Genomic DNA, 12,069 nt, shown 5'->3' on the forward strand with positions numbered 1-12,069 from the left:
ATATATCTCACTATTTGACTTATTTTCATTTACCAAACATTGCACTGTGTGTTATGGCTGAACATCTGGACTTTACCCGTCTATCCTAAGTACCAGATGTGTTGTTGCTCAGTCAGAAGCTGCTTTGGAAGTCATGCTTTCGTTTTATTTCTCAAATTAACAACAACTTATGTGGTTTACCTCTCCTTAACCCCACGGGTTTACTACTTCAACATTGTGCTGCTTAAATTAGTTCTCCCATCCATTTAATAGGAGGATGTTCTGAGTTTTGCCACACAAAGTTTTACTGGGCCCTGAAGAGAAACTGTAGTTGACTAAACAGAAATCTTACTGGATCATTTGCAGTATTATTGTTTGGTAGCCAGAGATCCACATGTGGAGAATGGGGGTCTGGTGCTGGGTGGAGGGAGATAATAATGAAGTGAAAAGTTATTTGAGGCAGAAAAAGACACCGGCCAGTCAAGATTAGATCCAGGTGCCAGAAACGTCTTCTGAAGTCACGACTTCAGCTTCTAGCAGATGTTCAACTTAATATTTCAGAGGAGAAATTCCTGGCTTGCTACTACATGTTCATAGCAACTCATAAATTTGTCTTTAAGTACCTTTTGATCAAACTGTGCATGTCAGTAATGTTCCTGACTAATTGAAATTGTGTGCGGTAAACAGTAAGTCCCCCCAACTTTTTTGCTGCAGTTAGCGCCTTTTCAGACAAAATCGATGACTTTTTTTCTTTTTTATTCTGTCAAAAAAGTGACCAGCAACAAATCTGGTGACTTCTTTCTGTGTTATTTAAGACATTTTGTGTTATAAAAAATCGGAGTCAGCCAGAAAACTGCACCACGGTGGGAAACACTTTACTGAAATTGTAAACAGCTAACTGAAGGGTCCTCACTCAATAACTTCCACACTGAAGAGTGTTGTCGTCAGCGAAACCTGTAGCTGTTCTGTCTTGGTGCATTCGCTGACTGGAAAAGAGACCCGATTTGTAGTTTTTGACTGTCCAATCGCTGGTCAGTACAATAGTACATTTGAAACTGTTGCTGATTCTATGTTGCATCTCAAGTTGAGATATGATACATCAGTATTCCCGCTTTTTACATTTTTTTTTAAGGAAATAACATCAAAAGAATTCTGTCCTGCTTTTATTTTTAATCAGTTGCAGGAGAATGACTGGAACTGAACTCTACATGTCTGTTTGAGTTGATGCACTAACTGAGCTGTTCATGTCCTCCAGGAGCTGCTGGGCCAGCAGCTGGACTTCACGGCCTCCTCAGTGCAGGACTTTGGAGAGTGTCCAGCCTCCCATCCCCCCTGCCAGAGCCGGCGCTCTGGTCGCTGGGCAACACAGAGAGAAGGTAAACAAAACGGGGAGGATGGACGTTCACGGGATGGGATATTTAAATTCCTCTTGATGTCAGGAACGATTTTCTAAATGCGTATTAGAGGAGAAGTGGAAGTAATTATTTTGTCCTTTTGCAGCCGTTCACATCGAGAGGATCGTGCTCAGGGGGATCTCTCGGACGGCAACAGATAAGGAATACAGCTTTGAGGTAAAGCATGGCACATAGGGTTCCAGGAAGTGTGCTCTGTCGGTGTGTAATGTGGGATTTGGCTATGATTTTGTGGCATGAATTTATTAATATTGGAATTGTTCCGTTCCGACTGGTGAAAAAGTCAGATATGGGTAGAAAAATCTGGATTTTGGTCAGTGTTGCCACCAGAGCTTTTGTGACCAGAACCAGTGTTTGTTGTTGTCCTGAGTGGATGATGGAGTTCTGTCTGCTGGCTTCCAGGTGAAGTGGTCAGACTCTTCCTCCAGCAGTGTGACCAAAACCCACCAGGAACTGGAGAACTTCCTGCTGAAGGTGAGCACTCTGCTCCTAGAACTTGACGTCAGACCAAACAGTCAGAGATCACATCAGTGTGATTGTTTATGTCCAGCTTCCAAAGGATCAGTGCACGGACTCTTTTGAGAAAAACATGCTGGGGCTCCTGAGTCAGGGGGACCAGTTCGAGAGCAGGGAGGTGGAGAAGAACCTCAGGTAACGGCTAGCTAGCAGCTAGCTCAGCGCACACAAACACTGGCCAGGTGTAGCCTTATGATCTGTTTGTTTAGGACGACATTTTACAGTCATTCTACAATTTTATTTTATTTTTTTTACATCCTGTCTCAATTCACATTGTCATGTGTTAGATCCCGCATTTAGATCCCATGTTACCAGATCATGTGAGATTCAAGCAACCAGTTCTATGAAAACAAGCCCAAAAAGCCCCAATTGATAACAGTGTAAAGCCAAAACATTTTACAGTGTTTTTTTACAGCGCGTAGCTGCATTCTACACTGCACCACTGCAAACTACATACCATTAGTGTTTGCTTTATTGTGGGGAGCATGCTATAATCTTTTTTCAGAAGGAAAGTAAAGCCCAAATAAGCAACTTCATGTTCAAAAATAAGACCAAAAAAACCACAACCTGTTTAATCTGTAGGCGACTTTAGAAATAAACAGCCCCAAAGTCGCGGATAATAAGCAGACTTGGCAACGGTGGTTACAGCCAAAGCAATGCAGAAGGAACTTTCTCTCACCTTTTTTAGACATAGACAAACTTTATTGTCATTTAGCTTTTCATTTAAAATGTACATACTGAGCCAAATTCCGTTGTAAGGCTCCAATAATAATGAAATTAGTAAATAAATAATAGAAAGTATCAGTATCAATATATACAATAGAAATATTTCTTTTTCTGTTCTTCATATGGCATTATAGGAAACTAGGAGTGTACTGATCAATCCACTGTTTTCCTTAATTCTGGGAGTGTGGCGATATTTGTATGTGAAATCGATCATATCCATTGTTTTTTCTTTACCTCTCCAAAGATCTAAAAATCAGCCACTGTCACCAACTTAGAGAATTGACAGAACTGTCAGGTTTTTTAAAGCTCAGTGATCGGCCAGAAAGGTGCAATCGGTGCAGGCCTGATAAAGACCTGATAAATGGGTCGATATGATTGATCTGAGGCTGTTTGCAGTCTGTCAGGATGATTCAGGTGGAGGCTCCTACAGACTGGGACCACTGGAAGTCATGGAGCAATGGGATGTGGCTGCAGACAGCTGGCTGAGCTGCAGCTGCTGGTTTCACGATCCTGTAGGTTTTGGTTTCCAGCTCCCTCAGCTCTACCTCCTGTCCTCCTGTCTGCAGCTTTCATTTCCTATGAAGTGAAACTTTGGAAAATGAAACCAGCCTGGCTGCCTCCACCTGCTCCTCCTCCTCCTCTTTCTTCTCCTCTCACACCTCTCGTTTTGTTCCTTCTGGTTTTAACTCTAGAGTTTGTCGACTTCATGCTGGTAGGAGATTCTCACAGTAGGAAACTAGAGAGGTTTGGATGAAATGCATTTACAGTTTTATCACAGTTTTTGTTTTTTTTATTGTGCCAGTGTGATAACAATAAAAGTGATAATACAAACTATTTCATTTTTAAGTAGTTGTATGTGACTGCAAAACCCACACACTGGTCTTAAAAACACTTCTTGAGGTCACCAGTCACATTAAGTTTTTATATCACTAAACTGCACACAGTCACTGCATTTAATCATGTTTTCAAACTTGTTGGTTTTTACTGCTGCTCTCATGGAGAAAATAGTGGGGGGGAAAGCTGACAATGTGGATTTAACATTTTTTTTAATTTTTATTATTGATAATTTTTAATTTATTGTGATGATAAATCAAAATTCTTATCGTGAAAAGAAATTTATCACAATAAATGATAAACAATACAATAAAATACCCATACTGGAGAGGGATGACAGTATTTATGTTATTTTTTAAAAGAAAAATGTTCACAGTCGATACGTTTCTGTGAATGAAAGCAGAAAAACAATTCTTTGTTATCTCCTCTTTAAAATATATTTCTTCTTGCTGTGATATATTTAAGTTAAAGCTGCCACGTCAGGAAAACATCACTCTGATGTTATTGTTGAATATTTCATTCATTAAGATAGACAAACATTTTCCCCGGTGTCTCCAGCTGCCTCCCTGAACTGTTTAAATCCAAACATTCATGTATTATATATATATTATATATTAGAGATGTGCCGATCAGGTTTTTTCCTGCCGATACCGATTCCGGTCACCTATGAGGGTCGATCACAGATACCGATCACATAATTATTATAATTTTTTTCTTTTATCATAAACACTACCGGTTACATTATGTGGAAAAAGGAACCATGAATTCACCTTAATTTAGACAAAAACTTGTTTTTAATAACTTTTTTCAAGAATAAAACTAAACAAAACATGCATTGTGCAAATTGTACTGCTATCTATAATACTATCTTTAACAGACTGATAACATATGAAGGCTCTGAAGAGGATAAATAATGCAAAGAGCCAAAATAAAACCTCTCAACATTGCCAAAAAAATTCAAGTATAAAACTTAACATTCAAAGGCAAATACAGGTTCCATTACAATAAACAATCCAGAGTTACTGAATGAAAACTTCCTGATAGCATGGCGGCTAGCTGAGTACTGCTAGTTATGAGTGGCTGTTTCTGACTGAACAGAGTAATTGTGCAGAGCAGGGAGGAGATCGATTATTTTTTCAGAGATTATCTGTCTCATGTTAGGACAGCAAAGTTTTAATACGTATGTAAAATTTATTTTTTTAAGTTAGATGCTGCAGCTTTAAGCAGAGGTTCGGTGTGAGAGTCACTACCAGGTGGAGCAGAAGCGGCGCTCCGTCTGTCAAATATTACTACCTGTAGCGCGTAGCAGCGGTTCAACAGCGAGAGCAGAACCAGCGTCTTACACCGCTACTCGAAGACTTAAATAATTTTGCGGGTTATTTGTTTAGCTTTCTGACCATCATGCTAATCCGGGTGAGTGTTTGTAGCTGTGCGCATATGGAGGATGCTATCTGATCCTCCATATGTCTTTTTTACTGCAGTGAGCCTCGATGTAGCCAAACTCCGTATAGTTCCACATCGCTTACGATTTGTTGCTTCGCGCTTGCGCAGTGTGAAGGAAAGAGGAGACCAGCTGCACAGGCAGGCTGCGAAATGAGAAGCAGGTGATTGGTTTGTGTGATCGGCAACAAGAGACCGTGATCGTCGATCACTGATTATACACTTTTTCACGGAAATCGGCCAATTATGATCCGTGGCCGATCCATCGGCACACCTCTATTATATATATTATATTCATGTATTCAGCTCTGACATCATGATAACAGTGCCTGTGTCCGCCTGCAGGGAAAGGTTTCTGTCTGCCCCGCCTGACTTCAGGCAGACCAGGAAGGTCTGCAGCTTCTTCAGCTCCTCCAGACCGGCATGCAGATGTGAGTAGGAACCTGTGACAAATGCTGAGTAAAGGCTTTAAATGTTGAAACGAATTTCCTCCTTTTTTCCGTTTTGTTACTGATTTACTGTCCAGCCTGGCGTTTTTCTGTTGAACATTCTCAGTATTCCCGACTCAATGATGCAGAATTGAACTGTCAGTGAGATCATAAGTACATTTTTCAGCTAAATCTTTCTATAATTCAAATGCCAGCTGTGTGATGAACTGCTGCTGCAGCTCTAGAACCAGCCATGACTTGTTTTTGATGATCTTCTGTCTTCCAACAGGCACCTTACATCCTGGGACGACGTACCAGCCAGACTGCTCTGACGCCTCCAGTCAGGATGAAGGTGGGAGGAGCGCTGATTGTTTCTGTTTGTGACAGTGAGGAGGGGAACCTGCAGGTTAGAGGAGAATCTTAAAGCTAGAAGCCTGTCCTTCATGCTGAGCACAGCCCCGGTGGTGGGGGGTGGGGCGGTGGATTTATTTTTGGACAGGTCCTGTCATCGTATTTCAAGGCTATATTTGCCGCCCGTCGTTGCCGGTCTCTGGTCAGCGTCGCCGCAGCAACAGCAGCTCCAACTGCTAACACGCCACATATCCGCAATCTGATTTAGGTCCAGACTTTGACTGGGCCATTCTAACTCTGGAATGCGCTCTACTCTAGACCAGTGGACATGTTTAGGGTTTATCTGTGTGGCACAAAGTCTCAGTAGAACACAGTGAGATCAGTGAGTGTAAGGCAGATAGAAGCTATATGAATATGACTGCTGATGTGTTTATCAATATTCTCTCTGCACAGACTCGTATGTTCAGGGACACAAGAAGAAGCATGTGTCCAAGAGTCCATGTCAGCTGTGAGTAGGACGGCCTTTTCGCTTGTCAGAGTGGATTTATGGATGCACGCAGTGACGATTCTTCTTCTGTTTCCAGATTGTCAAGGGCCAAAAGCCCCCAGGGGGACACATGGAGGGGGGGCCACGCAGCAGAGCTCAACGGGCCCCCAGACAGGAGGAAGAAGAGCAGCGCGGTGAGGAGCAGCCAGGACGCTGAGCAGGTAAGACAACAGGAAACACAGCAACCTTTCATTGATAAATCCCTGTTAGTGCGGGATTGCAGCTGTTGATGCGTAGATGTCAGTAAAAGTCTAAACCAGCGTTCAGACTGTAAAGGTTTTTCCTTATTATCCTGATGTCGCACATTATCACAGATTAAATCAGTTTACACTTTTTTTCTCGGTTCATTTTCTATTTGTTGATTATTTCATGTTGTACCAGTGTGGGGCTGGACGATATGGAGCTGGAATTTTATTTCAGTTTTTTGTGGTATTGTTGTGGTAATAGCACCACAAATCGAAAAAAATCTATTCATTATTTATATTTTATGTATCTGTGTTGCTGTGCCAGATTCACAGCCCCACAAACACAAATATTGTCCCTGAAAAACATTTCCATTTGAAACAGGCTTCTTCAGGACGCCAAAAAAGTCTGATTTATATTATTAAGCTGCACACTGTAACTTCATTTAATCATATTTTCAAATTTACTGATATGTATTGATGCTCTTGTGGAAAAAGCAGTTTAGAAAATAACAAATGTAGAATTGCCAACCATACTGTCAGTTTTGCTTTTTAAATTATCAGCAATAACTGAAATTTATTGTGACAATAAATCAAAATTCTTATCATAAGAAACTGATAAGAATTTCCCTAAACGATACGATAAATGCCAACCTATCCCAGTTTGTTTTAGTTCAGTGGGATGAGAAGATCTCTGCTTCTCTTTCAGCTAATTTAATCATTCATGTGATTTTGCTGATGATGGCTCTGATTTATTGTTTCTGATTTGTTCTTTTGTTCATTTTCCTGCTTTGTTGGTCAGTTGTTCTCTGGTTCTGGACACCGTGCAGCTGGAAGGATTTTTACTCTTAATGTAAAAATCCTTCAGGCAGTTATGTGTAACCATGACAACAAGGTGGTTTCTTTTTTGTTGTTTTATTTTTATTTTTTTACCACTGGGAGCAGCTTATCAGCGTCTCAAAAGCTCAAATAATACCTGAACTTTGACCCCAAATCCCAGAGAAATAGAAACACAGGCTTCATGGATGCAGAGGGAGGAGGAAGTTCAGCTCCCCTACTCCAACATCTTTCTAACCAAACAGCCAGACAGAAGGGGCAGCTAAAGCTAATGAGCTGGATTAGCAGATCTTCCCAGCAACTGATGATGTGATTCAGGATGGGTTACTAAAGAATCTAATGTTTGTTGTCCTGATATTGAGCTGTAGGCGTGTCATGAAGGTCATGAGAGCCGAGTCCACATTCACTCTGAAGAAACTCGGGTGAAATGAGAACGTTTACATTTCCCTTCGGGATATGTAAAGCGATGTTGAGCCGAGTTGTTATAGTTCTAAGCAGAATCAGGAATGCTGCCTGTCCTGTGGAGGAACGCCCAGGAGCTGCTTCCTGATTGGCTGTCACATGCAGCTGCTGTAATAATTTACTTCGTCTTCATGGAGCTAACCATGAAGACGGGTTAATGATTGCAGGCGGCAGACATGTGGAGGGATTTGGTAAGGCTAGGAATGACACAGCAGTGTGTGTGTGTGTGGTTGCCACGTGAACGGGATGTGTGACAGAGCATGTTGCTGACGGAGCACATCCACCATGGAGCTGCTGGATGCCGGCCCGCAGTCATTTGTTGTCCTCTCATGACCTCTGACCTTCCTTTCAGCACCTGGATCCCAACAGAAGGAGCCACCCAGCATCTAAAAGCAAGAGCAGATTTTTACCTGGCGACAGGTAGGTTCTGCAGAAAAGGAAGAAACAGAAAAGTAACGTAGACTGGAACAAAACTGTGTAGAAATTAGTGAACCACTAGGGGGAGCCGTCTGAAGGCTTTAACACAGGCTGTTATTACAGCTTTGTGTAAACACCAGAATCTGACCAAATTAAACTGTGTGGAGTCAGGTAGATTTACTCCAAATCTGTATATGGAAACACTGAATTGACTTTACTTTTCTTTTTTGCTGCATTTCAAAAGTTAGCTAAAAATTTGCACGACGATTGGATGTAAATATGGCTACTAGCACACAGCAGGAAGAACTGAGAGAGATATTACCAACAATCACCTCTTAACCCTAATCAGCCGATTTTCAGCTTGTCTGGCCATAAAATATCTGACCTTTTTTACCTTACTAGGCCGAGAAAAACACTCTTCATTATGCACGTTGTTACCGAGTGAAGGACAATCGAATTGAACTATTTCCATTGTTAACAGAGATGTAAAAAGCTCTTAAAAGTATCTTCAACTACAGAGTGGATGTTTGCAGTCCTTACATTCTGTAGAAACTTCACACCCGCTTTTGTTCTCTGTGCTGACCTTCGCAGTAATCCCAGTGTAGAGATGTTTCAGGTCCAGCTGATGTTCTGGAATATTTTCTGTTTGCAGGGACAAGGTGACTGTGAAGGGCACAAGCGCTGCCTTTCTGACGAATGGCACTTTGTTACCGGCCCTGTCGCCTCAGAGGAAAGGTGAGGAACTACAGAAGTTGCAATAGCAACAGGAAAACCCAAATGAATGAGAAGATGGAAGCTGCCGAGGGAAATGTTGTGTCTGACACGACAATGTTGTTTCAGTCGGACCTTCTCATGCGGATAAATTTGGGGAAACGTCGTCCGGGAGCTGCAGCTCTCCCTCCAGCCCCCAGTACAGGAGGCGCCAGAGTCTGGAGAGCGACGACGACAACAACAAAGGTGAAACGCACTCACACACACACCAACACACACCGCTCCACGTAAACCACAGCAGCTTCTGAAATTGTCAGTAAAAAGTAAGAAAACGCTACTGATTTTAAAAGTATGTTTTCCTTCCACTCAACTTTTCATCTCTATGCTTGCATGTAGCACTCTGTGAGCAATCAGCTTCTTTCTGTAACATTTAAGAAATAAAAATCAAGACTTTTAAAGGTTTTCTGAAACATTCCAACATCTTCAAGAAGTGATTATTAGCAATAATCTATAATCATGTTTGATCTCTAACTGATATCTGTCATTGTCTCTGTCAGACTCAGACAGCCACTCTGATGACGGCGGTAAGGGCGTGGCCCCTGACCTGTTCTTCACCCGGCAGGCGGACTCCGCCGGGTTGGCAGACGCCCCCCCCCAGGGCCCAGACTTCGCCTCATCCCCCTACTTGCCCCCTCTGGCCTGCTTGCTCCCCAACGGGGCCCCCGACCCCGTGGCTCCAGATGGGAAGCCCCCCCCAGCGGGGCCACTGTCGGTGGTCCCCACCCCAGGGATTGTGGGTGATCCGGAGAAGAGGGAGGTGCTGACGACCTTTGGGGGCCCCCCACTGGCCCTGCACCACTCAGTGGGTGGGGGGGTCCAGCCTCTGGTCCAGAGGTTTAAGACGGCTCTGCCCCACAGCCAGGGGCCCGCTGAGGGGGAGGCCCCTCTCAGAGCGCTGGGCTCCATGTCCCCGGGGCCGCCTGCATACTCGTCCCCCTCCGTGCCCTGCCAGGAGCCCGGCCTGGCCCCACCTCTGCCCCACATGGAGGCCCCCCACCACAAGCTGCATGGCATCCTGCCGTCGGGGTTGCCCTCTCCCTACGCCCTGGCCTCCGTGGCCCCTGTACCCCCCTCTGTGATGCCAACCCTGGGGGCCCCGGGAGCGGCTGTTCCTCCGGCCGTACCCTCGAACTCCCCCGGGCCTCCGCCCAGCCTCAGCCCGGCGCTCGGCCTCAGCGCACAGCAGAACGACTCTGCGTCCTACAGCAACAGCAGTGCTTCCTGTGGAAGCGGCCCCGTTGCCCCTGGCAACCCCGTAGCTGTCCAGCAAACCCAGCAGCAGGTGCCCCCGCAGCAGCAAGCGCCTCCCCTCCAGCAGCAGCAGCCCCCTGTGGGATGTGGGGCCTGCGGTTGCCATAACAACTGTGGTAACCGAGGCAGCGGCAGTGTGGTGGGGGGCTCCTCCGGCTGTCAGCCCCCCCTTTACTTCCACCACCAGATGGCAGCAGTAGCGAGGCAGATGTTCAGCGTTCCTCAGTCTCTCCTCTACCTCGCCCAAACCCAGGCCCCCCACCAGGCCAACGGCCCCCCGGCCTTGCCCCCCTTCTTCCCTGCTGCCCCGCCTCCTGTCCACCCATCCCCCTATCTGCACTCCCACAGCCAGGCGGAGGGCCCGTCCCACATGATGGGCAGCCAGGCCCCGGTGGCAGTGGCGGCCGCCAACTACAGCCTCCAGCAGCAGATGGCGCCAGCGGCATCGTTCTCTCAGCGAGTCTACCAGCCGGTTTACCCGGGTCACCTGGGGATGCTGCCTGCTGCCGTGCTGGGGGGCGGCGGGGTCAACAAGAAGAACGGCACAGTGTCCTGCTACAACTGTGGGGTGAACGGACACTTTGCTCAAGACTGCAACCAGCCCAGCATGGACTCCACCCAGCCGGGTAAGGAAGGAGCAGCCGTCCATCACATTCTGTCACATTTCACTCGTTTTATTGGGATTTGATGGGACTGATCAACTCAAAGTAGAGAATCAATGTTATTTGTAATTCTTCACAAATAAGAATCAGGGTGTTGCATGGATATGGAGCTACATTGGGGTCAATAGTTTTTAAACTAAAACAAAATTGAAAACAAAAATTTACCGTAAACTGAAAAAATCTTGAAATTGGAAAAACATATTTGATACTAAAACAAAATTGAAATTGAAGAAAAAATCTTTTGAACGTGAATGTTTTTTACAATGTGAGTAACATTTTAGAAACTGAGAACATTTTCAAACTGAAAAAAAATCACCTTCAAAAATCTTTTTTTAATTTGTAATTTTCAAAAATCCTTTTTACTCAATTTGAGTAAAAAGTACATTTAAAATGTTTTTTTTAATTTAGTATGAAAATTAGTTTTCAAAACGAGTATTTTTCAAGCAAAAGTTCAAACCTGGCTTAAGTTTTTGTTTTAGATTGAAATTTTTCTTTTTCAGTTTCAAAATGTAGGTTTTTTGTCAGTGAACTTTATGGTCCCAGTTTAGCTCTATACATGTGTGTCGAAACTTTTACATGAAAATAAGTTTTCTTGTGTGTGTGTGTGTGTGTGTGTGTGTGTGTATACGTGCATGCGGCCTGCAGGAGGCTTCAGGGTAAAATTTGCAGCATCCAACATTTCAGAAGCACTTGACAATGCCGACTGAAGACGAAGGACGATGATGACGAGTTCCTCCTGTCGTCATGACTACGACAGGTACGGCAGCAGTGAAGCGTTCCTCTGTAGGGCAGAGATCTGCCCGGGCTCAGCAGACAGAGCCTCAGCACAGTGCCTCACAAACACCTGGTTACCATGGGGACGACTCGCCTACAGTCATGTGACTCCCACTCTCTTCCCTTTCAGTTTCTTTTGGACATTTTTGCACTGAAGTTGGAAAATATTAAATTATTACTTTCTAGGAAGATTTTTTGTTTTAACTCAAAAATGAAGACTTGAGTTTCGGCTTAAATGTTCTGATCCACTTATTTCTTAAGGAGTCTATTTATGCTTTCTTCTCGTGGTTTTGTTCATCTCTGATTTTATTGTTTGGAAAAACTGTACAGCGGGTTTCTAAGATCAATAATCGGTAAGCAGGAGTTGTACCTGTAGGTTCTCTGCAGTTGTGAATGTACACCCTCAGACAGGAATCTGTGTATATTTGAGGGTTTTGCTGGTTTTGTGGTTGCCGTGCCGACGGCCGGCCTCTGGCTCTT

The 12,069-nt window shown here is 44.2% G+C and overlaps 1 protein-coding gene across 1 annotated transcript in view; it reads left to right on the forward strand.

Annotated features, from left to right (window-relative positions):
• zcchc2 (zinc finger, CCHC domain containing 2) overlaps positions 1-11,778 on the forward strand; it is a 13,534-nt gene extending 1,756 nt beyond the window's left edge. Inside the window, exons 2-14 of the mRNA XM_008438485.2 lie at positions 1,235-1,355; positions 1,480-1,550; positions 1,794-1,865; positions 1,942-2,042; positions 5,253-5,338; positions 5,625-5,687; positions 6,140-6,194; positions 6,271-6,394; positions 8,067-8,134; positions 8,784-8,866; positions 8,972-9,088; positions 9,400-10,779; positions 11,461-11,778. Coding sequence (XP_008436707.1) covers positions 1,235-1,355; positions 1,480-1,550; positions 1,794-1,865; positions 1,942-2,042; positions 5,253-5,338; positions 5,625-5,687; positions 6,140-6,194; positions 6,271-6,394; positions 8,067-8,134; positions 8,784-8,866; positions 8,972-9,088; positions 9,400-10,779; positions 11,461-11,522 — 2,403 coding nt within the window. The 3' untranslated portion in view covers positions 11,523-11,778. The remainder of the gene's footprint in view (positions 1-1,234; positions 1,356-1,479; positions 1,551-1,793; positions 1,866-1,941; positions 2,043-5,252; positions 5,339-5,624; positions 5,688-6,139; positions 6,195-6,270; positions 6,395-8,066; positions 8,135-8,783; positions 8,867-8,971; positions 9,089-9,399; positions 10,780-11,460) is intronic.
• The last annotated feature ends 291 nt before the right edge of the window (positions 11,779-12,069 follow it).

This window comes from Poecilia reticulata, linkage group LG20 (genome assembly GCF_000633615.1).
Source record: "Poecilia reticulata strain Guanapo linkage group LG20, Guppy_female_1.0+MT, whole genome shotgun sequence".
Lineage (NCBI taxonomy): Eukaryota > Metazoa > Chordata > Actinopteri > Cyprinodontiformes > Poeciliidae > Poecilia > Poecilia reticulata.